This window comes from Amphiura filiformis, chromosome 6 (assembly GCF_039555335.1).
Source record: "Amphiura filiformis chromosome 6, Afil_fr2py, whole genome shotgun sequence".
NCBI classification, from domain to species: Eukaryota; Metazoa; Echinodermata; class Ophiuroidea; order Amphilepidida; family Amphiuridae; genus Amphiura; species Amphiura filiformis.
In genome coordinates this window covers 29,965,846-29,984,519 of record NC_092633.1, presented here as the reverse complement: position 1 = coordinate 29,984,519, position 18,674 = coordinate 29,965,846, and the positions used below count along the sequence as shown (strand labels likewise).

The window sequence follows — 18,674 nt, the reverse complement described above, 5'->3', positions numbered from 1 at the left end:
TGTTATACCACAAGGGCAATCATCATTTTGGGAAATCACTCCTCAATGAGGCAATGACCTCTGCCACTAGTGCAGATCATGTTTGTGCTTCCAATAGCCAATCATCTATGAAACTATTAACACTTACCTTGAAATTAAAAAGTGTGTTCAAATCTGGAATGATGACATGCTTATCTTCCATTTTTCTCCTTGTGTTCTTGATAGCGTGTATTGAGTAGATAGGTATTGTAGGTGGTTTGATGGGTGGTAGCTCTGCCTTCCATTTCACACAGGTTTCATGTACCATACTTAACACATGCCTGGATAACTTCATTGCATCCAGCACTACAAAGTGAAAATATTGTATTTTATTATAAAGTAGTAATTAACATAATTTTACACATAATATAAAAGTAACTGAGAGGCAATTTCAACACCATGTAATATCACCTCTACTATCCATCATTCACAGTAGACATACATGTATCAAAATTACTAAATGTCCATCACGTAACTGGTTACCACAGAGCATGCACTTTTATAACCACATTAGAAAATAATATTATACTTTAGTGAAGGCAGCTCAATTAATGTAAAAGTGATACCGAACCAAGAACACATGTGTGAGCAGAATATGGGGGAAATCAGCTCTTTTTACGCAAAATCCAAACTTTGTAAACTACATTTCGCAGACTTAGATTTCATGACTCCCGACTTGGTTTGTCAACACAAGATTAGAACTAGTTCTAGTTCCTCAAGGGGGGTGCGCTCGCGAAGCGTGCATGGCCGCGTAACGGCCAACGAGGCGCTCAGAGAGGGGTTGTCATGGTCCCATACAGGCACTGAACAAGTGCTACACAAGATAGCAGTCTCAATACCAATACTGGAAAGTATGAAGTGGTCAACTTACATTGTTCATCAGCTACAGGTTCTTCCCCTTCCCATTGAGGTTGTTCTACCAGTTTTTCTTCAAGGTATGTGTCTAGATTCTCTGCAAGAACTTTATCTGCTATATGACGGGCTATGGCTGCGGCCAACACTGGTGGGGCATGGCTAGATAAGACAAAAGGAACAAAAAATTTTACATGAATTTCTTATCACAATTTTATGGGTATTGTCTGAAATAACACTTCCAAAAAAGTTTGCACTGTCCGATTTGGTGCAGTTTATGGTGTAAACATTTAGTGGTTGTTCATCACATCGGCACCTCATTCGTCCATTAATCTGCACAGCATCGTGTAACGCCGTTATGATCAAGTTCATTACGCGATCAGTCAGCTAGTGCAGAAAGGTCTTTGCAAAATGGTGTAGTATTGTAAATCTTCACAAGTTAATTTGCAGTGCAACAAATGTTACGAATAAGTACGGGATGGTATGTGATTGTTTGAACAATTGCATCTGTTGTACAACAGAGGCACACAATCGAAATCACAACACAAACCAGAACTCTGAACATTTTATTTTTTGGTCACAAGAATAACTCTTTGCCATCAACAAGGTAGAACCGTTACTACATGTATGTTTCCCCTTTTATATTCCCTTTGTTTCCCACGTTATTTCTTCTCTGAACTCTTTTTGAACTCCTGATTTCCCCTTCCCATTATAACGCTCATTGAACATGTAACTCTGGGCATTATCTTCCCCCAAACAAAAGACAAAATAATTAAAAACCAACATTTTGTTTATGTGTACCTCACAGCAATAACAAGAAATCAAGTACACTCCAACATGGCCTATATCACTGTAGGTCCTATACGGTAAGGTAAAATACAGCAAGGAATCTAATATATTGCCAAGTCAAGTTAATGACCCATATCCCTCAATACAGTACTGTATAAGTGGTAATTTTCGCGAGGGTTTTATTTTCGCGAATTTCCCGATTAGAGCTCTAACCGCGAAAATAACACCTCGCGAATGTATGCAATAATGTATTACAAGTATAGGAAAGGACTGGGAAATCGCGAAAATAACATTCGCGAAAATGTGTCTCTCACTCCAAATCGCGAAAATAACTGTACGCGAAAATTACCACTTATAGAGTACTCAACAAGTTCACTTGGCCTTCAAACAATAAATACTAACACTGATTTTACTCATTTTCTCTTCTTATATTCAAATATCTGTATTTTCTGGCTTTTAATCAGCTGATTATATATCAAGTGGATTAATAACCTGTTTTAATTCAAGAAGAACATACTAGGGCTTGCCTCATCAATCCCAAGGCACGTTGTCTTCCCAATAACCATGACTGGATTCAACAATACACTTGTCTTGACTGTTTACTGTTTAGCCTTACCATGGTAACCATTTATAATTCCTGGCCTGTTATGGTAACAGTTGATCCTAACACAGTTTATCCATTGAACAAGAGCACTCAGTGCCTGGAGGAACACTCTAACCCTGTTGTGAACCTTCCATAGCATTCCACATGTTACTATCGAAAAAATGCTGAACTAAATATAAACTGGCAAAAATGCACACAGTTGATGATGTTTCTCTTTCTCTTGTAAATGCAAAACACCGGCTGCATGTTTAAATGCACCTTCTTCCCCATATTTTTCTTCATCTTTCTTTCTCCTCTTCACCTATAGACAGATGCTCATGTAGGATTAAGGTTGGTTGACATTGGGTTTTTTTAATACACCGTAAAAACTACCAAGTTATCCTTCAAGTACATGTTCATGTGGCATGCCTATTGCCTACATGTATGAAGCTCATGCAGGGAATTACCATCATATCCAGAATACAAATATTATTTTGTCACCAACCAGGAAGTGAAATGGAATTAATAGTAAGAATACCGGTACAGCTGTATGCAGCTGTATATGTGTATATACATACAGTCAACTTACCGGTGCTTTTTGCGATTCAGAAAAATTACAATACTTCCCTATTTTAGGTACAAGCCATATTAAAAAGCAATGCATCTAAAGTTTGTGACTTGCAGGTACCAGACTTGTAGTACTCGAGTACAATACTCGTACGAGTACTTTTTTGGTACTCGTACTCGTGCATCAATACTCGTACTCATGACCAAGTACTCATACTCGTACTCATACTCATGGTTTGGAATTTTGCAGTACTCGTACTCGTACTCATGCCAATCTACTCGTACTCATGAAAAAATACTCGTACTCGTAAAAAATACTCACGATAGTTTTCCTGTAAGTTGTTACTATCAATCTATCACATAAGATCTGACTGTATTTTCTTGTCTTGCCCATTCAGGCCCTACTGCAGGTACATGTATATTGCACTTGTAAGTCATGATGTGCACAAAGTTATATTTACAGGTCTACACATAGGCCTACATGTACAATGTGTATCTATAATGTTGAGCACATGATATTTTCATGGATTCTGAGAGTAAGACATTTTTGTTTGTTTTCAAATTGTATTTTCTAAATCTATTGTCTCAAAATCGTTGGGTCATCAGTCATCAGCAAAATAAATAAATGAGATTATTACTATGTTTTAAAACTGTCTTATTGAAATAATACTGATTATATGATAAATATAATACTATTATTTATTGTTGTTGATTGTTACCCCATTGTTACCAAGCAATTGTACTAGTAAATGTCTAATAATTTATGTCATTATCAAAATTTTATTATTATCAAAATATTGGATATGTTGTTTTTTTTTTTTTTTTCGTAAAGTTATTTCTTTCTTTAATCCCCCTTGAGCATAAGTAAAATAAAATACATAAATGATTCTCCTACCCGCCCACCTCCTTTTTGGACAATTCTTGACCATTTTTTTTGTTTATGTTTTTTTTTTTTTTTGCTTAATAACTCTGTTGCACAAATAATTTTCATTGTAAAAAGTGTTCTGAAGTATACTGGTTGTCACTTTCAAACCCATTTTGCACTACTACCTACTTGACCCCCCAGACTATAATAGAATGGGAATTAATAAATTCAAGGCCCCCTCCTTGGTAATATATATCTGGTATTGGAAATTCAACATAAATAGTAAATCCCTCCCTTATCCTTTCTGAAGAAAAAAAAGGCCTGGACAAGAAACATTTATATATACGCCTAAGTACTCGTACTGCGTACTTGTACTCATGCATCAATACTCAGTACTCAGTACTCATGCCTAAGTACTACGTGCTACAAATGCGTAATAATTTTGCTGTACTCGTACTCGTACTCATGGCCAAGTACTCATACTCGTACTCGTACTCATGGCCAAGGTACTCGTACTCAGAAAAAGTACTCACACTACAAGTCTGGCAGGTACACACATACTCACTATAGTATACCAATATACTATAGGCCTACACATCTTTTAAAGCAAAATTTCATCACTATCAGACTTTGCTGTGAACAAAATACTACACCAAAACACCTTTGATCATAATTGCGATTATTTAAGGGCTTCTGCTTCTGGCAATAATCATACATACATGTGCAATGTGCATCTCTATAACAGAAATATATTCTAAGTGTTGTTTAAAAAAACATTTGAAAAAAATGTGCCCAGTATTTTTAGGCCTTACAGTACCCAAGGGTCAGTCTAGTAGAGAACTAAAGGACTTTGTACACAGGTTTGTGTTTATTCTGTGCTGTTACAGTGAAATATCCAGGCTTCTATGATCTAGGGTAGGTGAACTTTGTCTGCTATACTTTTGATTTGAAACACTCAGTATGCAGACATACAAGTACATGTACATTGTAGCAAATGTGTATTTCTGACATCTTGTGCTAACTTGTGTTAATGCTAGTGGCAGAAAAAGCAGATAATTATATTGCATAAGACCAACCACTTAATAAGCTCACTATGAAAACCATGTGATGCCAACATGTATGTGTACATCCATATCAAAACGATGCACTTGTCGGCTGCTACATGTGTCTCTTTTTACATAATTGCTGGGAATAAATACCAGACTCATCTCAAGTGGAGGCAACTTCAAATTATCACCAAGTCACATGGTTTAGGAATACAGAGAACATTCCTAGAAACCACATGACTTGGAGACTAGAGCTGGTGACCCACCTAATAACATAGATGCTTTTCTGAATAAGAAAAGAACTCACAATTTTTTACCTGCATCCCTCCCTCCCCAACAAAAACAGTTCTGTTCAGTGTTCATCACACAAAATACATTAATGTTGTATCTAGGACTTCATCATATCTTTTGCTTCCCCAAGTTACAAACCAAAATTGTTCCTGGCCTTTTTGCCTAGTACATGTGTAGAGAAGAAGTCTGTATAAGAAAAATACCCTCTCTGCTCTGGGCCTCTGTAACCAGTAATTGAAGTAGGTCACTAACAGTATGCTTTAAATTCGTATTTCCACCAGACATGTACATCGAACATGTACAATAATTAATTACAAATATGGGATCTACATTATATGCCAAAGAAGCATGGAACTGAGTATCTTTGATGGAACCACAGATATATGTTGGTTGGATCGGTAAGATTATAGCTCTGTATCATGCATGACATCATTTTTATTTTGAGCCCAGGTATTTCCATACTGCACAAACTGTTAAAAGTGCATGGGATTTTTTATTTCAGTTATTGACAGTATTAATTTAATCAATGTTTGTATAATGATGATCAATTGATAAAGCAAGTCTGCAGTGCATTGGCAATTATTGTAATGAATGTTTTGATGCATGACCTAAACCTGATGCACAAGTCAGTTGATGATGATGATTATGCCGTACATAAAATTAAGTGACCTATTTAAAATATAGACTTGCTGAGAACTAAACCCTGCTTTTGGATTTAGGCCTACTACCACAACCCAAATCTTGGTATGTTACCCCCCCCCCTTAATTCTGGTCCTGTTCTACAATGTAAAGGTATGTAAATGAAAGGGTTGGGTAAGCGTTGTGCAACTTAGTTAAAATTGTACACACTTTCAAGTTTCATGCACAACAAATCTGGTGAAAGGTTTTTAATTTTATACCAAAAATTGCTCTCCATACTTTTCATTTGGGAAATCCCATTTTGGCAAAATAGAGACTCGTTCGTGTGTGAGGCCGGGTATGAGGCCTTGAAGTACATAAAAACTGAATGTATATCAGCATACATATAGGATCCAAATATATTTGCCATACATTTCATTTGGGATTTCCCATTTTGGAAAGATAGAGACTCATACATGAGGCCTCGATGCATATCAGTGTAAGATCCAAATATATTCAGTTGATGAATTCTGTAATGCCTGTGTGTACAAGCTGACCTAACCAATTATATTATAATTAAAGGGAAAGACCCATGCTGTAATCATGGTTATTTCCATCCATTCCTGTGTCTGAGTATATCTGACAATCAGACCTGCACACACACACAGACAGATCTGGTTTCTACTGATGTCACAATCTCACTGCAGTGGTAATATCCCACTGATTCATATCACAGTGTCATCACCAAACATCTAAACATTTATTTATCACAACTTCTATTTTTATCTAGGGTTCAAATTTTGAGAATTAAAATAAAGACTTATTTAAAATTGGTCCGATATTCTCATAAAAATAGTACATTCTATCCACAGCATGAATCTAAAGTACCTGTATGCAAAGGTTTTTAGATCCGAGTGATATAGACCACAGTCTATGATATGATGAAAAATATTAATAATTATTTGACAAATTTGTATGCTCTAAAATTACATAGCAGATGTATGATTTGCATACAATCTTTTTATTACCGGGTAATTGTTTAATTGTTTCAAAATATCTCATTTTATTAATGTGCTATGGAAATTTTCAAAAATATTATCTTGAAAATGACACAAATTTATCAAGGTGTGAGGTTATACACAGGTAATGTACACATTTAGTTTCCAGTATTGGTATAAGGGCTATTTCATTATAAATGACACCTTCACAAAAATGGCTTTTATCATATCTGGTTGATATAATTAGGGTGATAATGCAGTGTTATTAACTTAATTCTAAGTATGCCACAAACTACAAGCTACATGAGCATTTTTACAGAATTCTGTCTATTTTTTGTATAAAAAATTGCCAAAAGGTACATTTTAACCCAATTTTGGAGTCCCATTTCATTTTGCCCATGTATTCTGAATTAATTCTTTGAAAAATTAGGTACATTCTATGGCAATGTGCTTGTTGCAATGAAAATATGATATGTGTGGAACATCATGCAAGTTGAATGGTGAAAATTGGTGCAAAAATGTTAAAATTCCGTAGATTCTTGCAAAATTGGCATTTTGAAAAAAAAAAAAAAATGAGTGTCCTCTCCAATTCATGCCTCCATTTTTGTTAACATTAAAGAGGAAATATAAACCCTTACCCTACCTGTATAATCTGTGTTATATTACCAATTGATGGGACAGGGCACTGATTGAGGAATTCATTTATTTTACATACAGTAGACCACTTGTTCTTGATACCACAGTTCCGCGTTAAAATTTGTCCTCTCCAGAACTGAAGTTAATTACTAATTGTTGAAATAAGAAGGATTATATCATAGAATGTGAAATTTGTAGAGGAAGAGTGGTCTTCCTTCTACCAAGGTGGCACATGATTTGGTATTTGTTGCATTTTTGCAAGCCTGTATCCACGATTCTGTTTGCAATTTAACAAATGTCCTCTCCAGCACAATTATGTCATTTCCATGAATTGGTAAACAAACTAAAAATAAAAAAATTTCAAAGAGCCAAACCCACAAGAAATTTTTGCATTTTATTGCAAATTATGCTTACAAACCACTTTAGTGTTCAAATTATTGTCCAGTTGTTGAGAACACATATGATATTATTCTGCATTGAACTTGGTTAGCTAAAATTGCAATATTCCTAATTTAACCAGAATATTAACCCTGTTTGTAGTGGATTTTAAATGCTGGGGATCTTTTATGCAATAATATTGATGCAATAATATTGATGCAGCTATTTCTAAAGTTAAAGTATGCTTTATTATGTGTTAAAAAATGTGTCCTATCCAGAACAAATGACACAGGAGGGGTCTTTTATTTTAGGTTTTCCATGACTAGTACAACAGATTGACGCAGAATACTCACTTATGCATCAGTGTAGCTATTGGGCAGGACAAAATGACTATTTCATGAATTTTTCATGTGAAGATAAAGTTTATCCTTAAAATATGTAGTAATTTTGCACCATTTATCTGGATTAGTATCAATTTACTAATTGTTTTATATTGAAACTGGCATATTTAAGACACTGAAGTGTAAAGGAACATACAACAATTATTACAGACTAAATATGAATAAGTATGAACCCAATGTTGGTTACATATACTCTTTCAAAGTTGTGTATTAAATTGTTTAAAAAATGTCCCCTCAGGCGGCAGCTATGTTTTACACAGCAAAAATTCAATTTAATTTTTTAATGGTTCCTGAGGGTTTGGCGCTCTAATATTTTGAGAATTATTGACACACCATCTGAACTTTGAAATGATAATGAATTTGCATGAAATAAATGAGTTTGAATTTTGACCCCTTTTGGGACTCAATGTTGTCATTTATAATGAAATAGCCCATAAATACCTTATTTTGTCAATGTGTATTGTTGCATAATACAGCTAAAGGAAGCCGATATTATATCCAATTTTTGTAAACAGACTTTGTGAAAATATAACAGTTAAAAAATACTGGTCAAAACTTTATGTTTATGGCTGACCGAAGTGCGAACTCATTTGCGATATATAGTGCCAGTCATTAGTGCGGTAGTTATCAGATGATAGGGTTATGATGAAATATTGTCCTGTACTGGTAATTACAATATGATATCACCACTATTATATTGAGCTGGGAAAGTACCACACACAGGTATACAATATTATGCTGCACCATTTTGAGCACAGACCCTAGGAAAAAGACCAGTCATATTATTACGCTTTGTGTCAAGTCATGACTAAAAATAGAATTTTGTATTTTCCCAACAATGCTGGTGATTTTACACCTGAATTTCTAATGGTTGAAATATGTAGACTGTAATACTGGAATTATTTTTAAAGTGAACTAAAGAAAGGTTGCCTAAAACTTGCCTTGTTAGGATTAAAATTTGTACCGTATATTGATTGTATGATGATTAAAAGTAACATTGCATGAAGAATTTTATAACTGAAATTTAGTGTACGGGGAGCTCTTTAAAAAAATATGTTATTTAGCTGTAGTTTGAATAATGAATGATAACTCACCTGTGACTGTGATAAAAGATTTTACAATTTTTCGAAAATCTGTGCAATTTGAAAAGTTGCAAAGCGCCCACCCAGGGTATTTCCAATTTGCTAAAGGGTTCCATTAATGTTGAAGTGACAGACCTTGATACAGTGAAATAGCTGGGGGATTAGAAGTCCTGTGTAAACTTGCAATACATTTTCTGCATCAGAAAAGCTACTAAAACGTCTCAGGACCCTTTTAAACATGATACCGGTACGTAAATTTGTCTCCAGATTAATACATTGTTATGTTATGAAAAAAATTAGGTAAACCATGCAAAACATAAGGGCCCACCAAAAATGACTTTGTTATGCGCTTATTGGAATGAATACAGTAATAGTAAGTGAGCACCTGTCAATGTGTCATCAGTCCATGGTGTCATCAATGGGGTAATACCCACATTGATCACGGTATTTTCACTTCAGTAGAGCAATGTGCCTGGTTGATACCCACAAATTGTTTTACATACATGCAACAGTGACAATGTTGCAACTTTTCCAATTGCACCTAATTTCTTTCAAAAATAATAAATTGATCATTCACAGTTAATTTAAAAACAATTTTTTTTTAATTACAGATTGTTATCCTTAAACATGCAAACCATTAACTTGTGTTTTCCTTCATCTATCACATATTATAAATGCATGGAAACCAATGCATCTATAATATGTGATACATTGTAGATGAAGAGGTAAACTTTTAATAGTTAAAGGTCCGTAACCCGATCGACAGCATCATCCCCGATTTTTTCATTGTTGATGAGGTTTTGGTATCACATAATAGATACTATTTTTCTCATTACTATCCTGAAATTTGGCGCTCCAAGTCGATGTATTTCGAAAATCATGAATCACAGCGGTTTTACAGGTATACCAGTTTGTAAACAATGGTAAATACTTTGGATTTCTGGGAGGGAATTATGAGCGAAATATCAGTCACCGCAACAGCTACTTTGGTTTCGCGTCATACATATTCTGTGAAAAAAGCGAACCACACTAACTGCTGAGGAGGCGGTGCGCCGTATATAGTGATGAAAACGGCAGCGGTGAGCGTGGTGTGCTAAATAGCTCGATGGGCTAGCGCGTTTGTTTTTTACCAGAGAGGTACCCGGTTCAAAAGCCGGTCTCGGAAGGGTTTTTTTCCTCTCCATTTTACCCAAACTTTTTTATATTCATTTGAAATGTACATATTGCAAGGGAAATATATTTTGTTTCCTTTTTTTTCTGAAGCAGTACGAAAAAAAACCATTTTCCGTTCAATACGGGCGGGCATTGTACAGCATGTCAGCATTAAGTCATTGCCTGCCCAGAATGCAATTCACGTATACCAAGGTATTGGATTGCAAATTTGGCTATTTATTCACATTTAAGCTGAAAATGCTCTCGTTGTTTCACAAAGCAGCATAAAGGAGGCGATATTTGATATTATTATGTAATTTTAAAGACAATCCATATCCAAAACCAATAGGGTTACCCCCCTTTAAATAGTTTGCATAAAAAGGATAAAAAACTAATTTTTTAGTAATTTTTAATTAAATTTTTTTTTCAAATTAACTGTGAATGAACCTAAGTAGCCTCAGCACTTCAGAATCTAGGTCAAGTGGTTCTCCAAAGTTGCTGAAAAAAAAAAAAAAAGGGGGGCTGATTTTTTTTACCGATATCGGATTGGATATAATCTGCTGATATTATTAAATTTATATCGAAATATCGGATAGACAAATGCCATATCGGTTGAGCCCTACTTCTTTGTTTATCTTCTCTCCTTTTTAGTTGCTTAAACTTCCGATAGCAAAAAGCAGTGTCCTTAGTTGGTTAACAACCCCATTTGGAATCATGATAATTGCTGATATGTACATTATTGTAAGGGAATTCAGCCAGATAATCTTTGTGGGTTTGTTCATCAATCTGTAATATTGTGATATTGTATTTCAATACAGGTGATCTCATAGTTTCTCACTTTAGTTCCAACAGCTCTTCATCTCATCAACATGATCAAGGGGCAAAAAAAAGACACTATCCAGGCCCAATATCCTGTCAGCCACTCAACACCAACAGCTCACGGAGTTATCCTGTTAGTTGTTTCCATGACAACCAATCAACATTTGCAAACTTGCCCAATTAGTGAATTAGTCCCAAGGCTTATACTTTTAATACTGAGTTTTGTGCACTGTAAAATAGGGGAGCACTTGCTTTTTGAATCATAATTAAAACAGTTTGCTATGAAATACTAGTCAATTATCACTTTGTATATTATCTCTGTATAACATCCCTGCCCCTAACTTAGTACATGTATGTACTTTGGCACCTCTCCATAAAGAGTACACAGTACATTTGTGATGTGTATTTCAAGCTGTTCCAGTACAGGCATGGTGATAGCAAATAATCATCTTCATGATGAAATGAATGTTCAAAGTTCTCAACCATATCAATTTTGACAAACAGAATCAATACTGAATGGAAGGTCAAGTTTACTAATCAGATGCAGCAATGTACAAAGACCTAAAAAAAAATAACTTGGCCCTTAGGCCTATAGCTTCACAACCAGGCCCGTAACCATGATTTTTTTTTTGGGGGCTGATTTTGAAAAAAGGGACTTTTTTTCCAAATTTGGACCTTTTTGGACTAAGGGAGGGGCAGATTTTGCTTTCCAAAATTTGGACCTTTTTTTTACCAAAAAAGGCATAAAAAAATCACAATTTTTTCACATGCTGCGCTCGCAATTGGGACTTTTTGGGTCAAAAATGGGCCTGTTCACAACTATTAATCATATTCACAATACTTTTAAGGGTAGACTAGGTATTGTTGGTTGAAGCAGGCAAAACAAAATGAATTTTCATTATCCAATTCTAAATCAATGTTTGAAATATATATCACTTTGATGCTTTGAAAAAGTTCATTCTACCAATCATATACTTTGAAAACTTGCTTGATTTATTGTTGTGAATGAGTTATATGTTTTACAAAAGTGTTGTTGTTTCAGCCCTCTTTACAACATAACTCAAGAACCACAGGACCTACAAAATATATCTGTGATATTTGAATTCTTCTACACACTACGCAATGAAATGATCAATGCAATTTTTGCCAAAGCTTACTACCATTATGCAAGATGTTGTGAACTACCAAATCATAACAGTTTAAAATACCGTATTTCCTTGAAATAGTCGCCTCCGAGGGCATTGCATATTATTACAAAAGGGGGCGTTTATTAGAGGTCATTTTTAGAATGAGAATTCCTATTAAATTCGTTCAAGGTAAAGCTCAAGCTGAAATGACGAACTATGAACTTTTGAACTATGACTACTTCCGGTTCACTTCTGGGTTAACGATCAGACTTCGCCAACTACCGATGCCATTTAGCGATCGTGTGTGCACCTTAATTGGTACTAAACAAGATAGCATGGAAATGTCAGCAGTTTTGACATCTTGGTTGAAAAAAATGGTGGGGGCGTTTAATTGAAGGCGGACTACTCGAGGATATACGGTAACACCAAGCCTGAAACAAGCAGGCGCCGGCGATTTTACCCCACGGTTACCGAGTTTTGGCGCCTGGATCCAACCAGAATTACCGCCCAGGCGCCAGAGAAAATCTGAATTTTGCGCCCGGTATATATGACCATTATTGCTCCATTTTGACAAGTTCAGTGCCCAGGAAATGACCCAGTAAAACTTCGTCAGGCAAGCTCATTTCCACTCAAAATATTGGCCATTTCCAATGTATTTTCAACAAAATGCAGTGCCAAATCTTATCTTTTACCTAATATTTTGCCAATTTTCCTTGATATTTGCCTTCAGGGTTCATACTTTTGGCAGTATTTTGCCTTGTTTTCTGGTTAGCTGATCACGATGATCGCGATCATGAAGGCGCCATCTTGAATTTTGACGATGTGTTTCTAGATATTGTTTTTCATAAAATCATGAAAAAAAGACAAAATTAAATAAAATTAAATAAATAAAAATTAAATTAAATTAAATTAAATTAAATTAAATTAAATTAAATTAAATTAAATTAAATTAAATTATTTAAAAATAAAAATAAAATAAAATAAAATAAAATAAAATAAAATAAAATAAAATAAAATAAAATAAAATAAAATAAAATAAAATAAAATAAAATAAAATAAAATAAAATAAAATAAAAGTCTGTTCAGATAACATCTCAGGTGAGCATCGAAAGCTGTAGAAATAACAAAAATAAGCATTTTGATACTTTCAGAAAAACGACTCCTGGTTCTTTAAAAATGGCTCCTGGTTCGCTAGAAAATTACAGGACCAGGAGCCGCTTTTCCAAATGTTTGGCTCCTGGTTCAGACCGACTTATTTCCAGGCCTGGGTAACACCACGGTGGTAAGAAATGTGGTTTATTTACATTTGGTAACCTTGAAATGATACCAATTTGGGGTTTGAATGCATTTCATGAAAATCCAACAATCTTTCATCATTTGACCAAAGATGACCATGTAAAATTTTGGCTTTCAATGCTGATCATTTTCATCAAGTTTCATGAAAAAACAACAATCTTTTCGAAAATTACTCAAGCCTTCAGATTTGATGCAAATCCGCGAATCTGATTCTAAAAAATATGTTAACTTGGCAATTTTCCCAGTTTTTTTCTTTTCTGTTAATGTGTTATATGATCAATTTCATTTCATGTTTACAGTATCCTAGGCCTACAATGTAGAGTGATATAAAACAAGAGCTTAGGCAGCCAGCCATGTAGGGAGTGTTTTACACACCCAAATTTGTAAATACACACCCAGTTTTTGCCCACATGGTCTACATGTTTGTATACTTTGTACACAAATCTTAAATTTACACACCCGTTTTTTTTACACCCAATTACCCAAACCTTCAAATCCTGCCCAAGACCCTGTATTCAAAATGATGTACATTTGTATAACTATGTGTGGTTTTAACCATGGATCCTGTACTATCAATGCAATATAACCACTTACAATAAAACATGCGTATTTTAATGACGTCATATAAATTTTGCTTTGAGTATAGCGGCTTATGAAGGCAATACATTGTATACATTAGTTCAGTGGAGAGATGAAAATATTATGTGCACTTTCGCTGATAATCTTCCAAGATTTTTAGGACTTCATCGATTCCTCACATTATTTTCATGCCCCGCCTCTCAAGCTAGTAAATTTGTGAGAATTTTCCACAGAAAACAAAAAAATTTATACTTCTGGTTTACCCAAGGAAAATTATGGTAGTAGGAAAGTGCACGATAATCAAATTAGAGTGCCAGATTTGGAACCGTAAACCGGGGTGACTTTGGACACTCACTGTTTGTCAGGGGTCAAACACCCACCCTTTTATTTTTCCACTCATGCTTTTTTAGCCATACACCCTTTTACCAGAAATTGAACCCCCACCCTTTTGTGACCAAAGCTTTCAACATTGTAGTTGTCAAATTCGGAAGCTTTGTTGTAGGGGTGTAAATTAACGGTTATTTGTCTAACCGTAAAAAAGGACCACAATCCGGTTGGTTAACCGTGTAAACGTATGTAAAAAAAATCTTTTTAAAAAAAATTTAAAAAAACATTTTTTTTAGTTTTCGGTGACTTTGGAGAACGACTGGACCTACCGTATTATCTGTAATAAACAATCCTACTCTGATAAATGCCCCCTCCAATTTTTCAATGAAAAATTGACAAAAAACATTTCCAAATTCCATGCCATATCGTTTGACTTTGAGTAAGCTTAAAACTTGCATCAGTCATGTCATTGACGATCGCTAAATTCAATTGCATATGGACAAAACCTACTTCGACTCAAACTTCCATCCATTTCATTGCCTAATTTATGGTAGAATTTCACCAGATCATTGCTTGATGATGCACTTACAGGTGTAAATTTGTCGTATTTACCACGAAAATATCATTAAATCACGCTATTCTGTGGGCGCTGCCATTATTAGGTGTACTTGTAAATCCCTCCTTTCTACAGGAGCACCATCGGGAAATTTAACCAGATTTTAAAGTATTTTTTCACTTTTTTCAATTAATTTCCAATAAAAACGTCCCTTTTGAAAAAATGCAACGCCTCCGGGGCGTTTATTACAGGCAATACGGTAGGTCCAGTGGTTCTCTAAAGTCGCCGAATTTTTTTTTTTTTTTTTTAAAGTTTAAACGGTTAGTGATTTTCCTAAACAGATAGCGCATTTTACGGTTGGTTAAACGTGCAAACGTAGACACCCCTACTTTGTTGCTACCGCAATTACACTTCCGGGTTCTCACAATCTGCACCTGCCATTGTCCATTTCAGAGTCCGAATTGATGCAGAATTTATCCTCAATCCTCATCTAACAAACACTCATGATTTTCTTCTTCATCTGAAACATTTGCAACATTTATATTGGCACAATTACTCGCCCCAAAAGGTCCCTGAATGAACTGTGTGTCGCTTTTTTTGAAGCCATTTTCATCATCAATCATCAGATGACAACAACACGTGTGAACTTCTGCACACGGCTGACATCCTGAATCGGTTCCAAATTTCCGATACATCAGTCTCTACATCCGCTGTGGTTCCGCGAGCTCCACTTCTAGTGTTGAGCGAGTGGGCCAAAGCACGAGTTGAAAACATCAGCAAATTAATTTCAGTGATTCAAGACAAGCGGTTCAGTAAATATGATAGGATATGAGGTACATACTTGCTGTACCACTTTTCTTGTCATAAATAACGAACCGCTTGTCTTGGGTCACTGAAATTCCAGTGTAGTAATTGGATTCCTTGCCCCTATAATACAGATAACTTTTGTTACCACTGTAATATTAGTTTTTGAGAAAAATGCAAAAATAGACAAAAATTTATAGAGGGGTGTAGTACCCCCTTAATTTACTTAAATATTGCGTGAACTCCCAAGTTTGGAGCTGAAAACTGATTCGACATAGCGATGAAAATTTGCTGTACCGTAACTTCGTTTTATCTAAAATGGCCAGGGTAAAAAGGTTTTTCCCCCTTAACGCGTCACGCGCGTAACATGAAACCAAGAAAAAACACCCCTTTTCACGCATTTTTTTTCACACATGCTTACATCAAATTATATTTAAGTGCCCCGGGTAGGACTTGCCTTTTTATGTCCTTGATCAAGGCTCCAGCTGGACGCGAATTCTTGCGTCCAGACACATTTTTGTATTGCTGGACGCAATGTTCAACAAATTTGATCAACCCGTTGCGTCCAGTCGGACGCAATTTGATTCAGCCCAAAAATGAGTGATTATAAGCTTATCAACTTCATCATCATAAAAATCGCGAAATTACGTTTTGACAAAAAAGAAATGGGGACATTTTTTTATTAAAAAAAAATAAAAATTTTTTAGTTTTTTCCATAAAAATCGGTGAAAATCAGACTTTTTCTCAAAATACCATGAAAAAAGTCGGAATAATAAAAAACCTTTTTTTTTTGGCCTACAATGTAATAAAGCTTAATTAATATTCATAACCAATGGACCAATCAGTAAACGAGTTATTGACCTTTCACATTTAACCACTCCCATTTTGCAACACTTCCGGGTCACCAGTCAACCAGCAGTACGGGCGCACATATATTAGCGGTCTAAATAGCGGATGTCTTGCAAAAAACAGACATTATTAAATATTCGTAATTATTATTACCCACCGTACCCTAAAGTCCGGTCATTGAAGGAAGTCCCGTTATAACGTGAAAACTTCCATGAGAGGACACAATCGAAGTATGCATTCGGCAGTGTGTAATCGGCCGCTGTTATTTTCACTCGGCGCAAGCGCAGATAGCTCATTTTTAGGTGACGTCATCACCATTATCGGTCGGAAAAAGCTTCCCACTTTGGATTTATGAATTCATGAAATTTAGCAGCGGAGTTTCCGGAGTTTTCCGAATTATGCAAATACGCAACGGTAACCTATGACCTTTTTACGTCAGAATATTAATAAGCATCATGGCGCCCACTGAAAAAAAATCCGGTGGGAATTGATTCAGTTTTCAGCAAATTATGCTACTTTTTTTAGCAGCTTATCGATAAATAATTCCACGAATGTGAGCACGATAATTCGGGAAATTAACTGTAGTAAAATTTGACTCCTCAGTTGTTGGAAATTGTTTGTTGGAAATTGTTTCTTGGAACAAATAAAATATATTTTGTTTAAAATAAGTCAAATAAAAAATTGTTATTTAAACAAGAAATAGCAAAATATCAGTAACATCCCACTTTGTCATAACCCCCCGCCATGGTCGACTCAGGGGTTCTTTTCACGCTGAACACGATGGCGCTATTCACAACATGCGATACTCGATCGTTTAGCCCGAAGAGCATGATAAAATCATAATATCTTGTTATGACATGATTGCAGGACAGCAAAGTCCGGTTGGTAAAGGAATTCCTGTTATTGCGGGAAAAGTTAAGTATGTCTCGTAAAAAGTCTGTGCGCCTGTACCGTACTGACCAGTTGAGTCAATGAATGAAAATTCTACCGGCAGTGCGCGAGACGTGATAAGCTTTTGCAAAAACGCGAGAGCAAAAAAAACTTTCTAAACTATCGTACATTGGCAGCAAGTATGCATTCACGTAATTTGTTATTGACAATAATATTTACATTTAAATCTTTAAATTCTCATCAGAAATCTCATATGCTTGTCATATGCTTGTTGGGCTAGATACATGTCTCACGACAGCTCGACACAGCATGCATGCAGCAATGTGCAATGCAGTACAGTAAAGTGATCTGAGTGTGTGTTTATACGCGAACTTACTTTCGGTCTTGCAGATATTCAAGTACCCAGTCCATACACTCCCCTTCCACTTCGTCCTCTGCCATGCGAAAAGTATTGATCCTAAACGGCATAGCATCTTCTTCTGCTATTGGATTAGGGTGCAGAGCAGAAAATTCCGTCAAAAACTGCTTAAAAGCGGCAATCTGTTCCTCCGGAGCGGTGCCCATTTTCACTGTATATCGGGTAAGAATCAGGAAGGAACTTCTGTCGTGTGGAGCAAGCGGCGAAAATGGTGACGTCATAGAAATTGGGAAATTTTGAAACGTCACTGAAATTGCATAGTTCTTCTGCTCGGCTATCCATGCATCCCCCCCTCCTTTCCTCGGGCCCTTTCACAACCTTTGTAGATTTGGCCCTCGGTTTCTTGAATCATGGAGAATGAAATTATACATCTCTATGTCTATTTTTTTTAATATAAACTGCTTTGAGAGCTTTTGAGTTTGAGGAAAGTTCTAACATGAAGTTTTATGAAGTTTTTGTTTTGAATTACCCATTCAATCAATCAATCAATCAATCAATCAATCAATCAATCAATCAATCAATCAATCGATCGATCGATCGATCGATCAATCAACCAATCAATCAATCAATCAATCAGACAGTCAATCAATCAATCAATCAATCAGACAGTCAGTATTCTAAAAATATTTTTAAAAAGCATTTCACAAAGATAAAAAGATGTAGCCTAGGCCTGCTAGTAGGCCTATTTAGGGCTTAATAGACCAAGTAGGAAGTTTGACGATACTAGTAGAT

The 18,674-nt window shown here is 35.5% G+C and overlaps 1 protein-coding gene across 2 annotated transcripts in view; it reads right to left on the bottom strand.

Annotated features, from left to right (window-relative positions):
- The window catches only part of LOC140155243 (protein phosphatase 1F-like), a 28,515-nt gene extending 10,372 nt beyond the window's left edge, over positions 1-18,143 (bottom strand). The window contains exons 1-3 of one of the 2 annotated variants that reach the window (XM_072177997.1): positions 17,901-18,143; positions 890-1,032; positions 128-324 (exon numbers count right to left, since the gene is read on the bottom strand). In XM_072177997.1, the coding sequence (XP_072034098.1) occupies positions 128-324; positions 890-1,032; positions 17,901-18,088 (528 nt within the window). In that variant the 5' untranslated portion in view covers positions 18,089-18,143. The remainder of the gene's footprint in view (positions 1-127; positions 325-889; positions 1,033-17,900) is intronic. The other variant, XM_072177998.1, reaches the window with a different exon arrangement.
- Between the last annotated feature and the right edge of the window lie 531 nt (positions 18,144-18,674).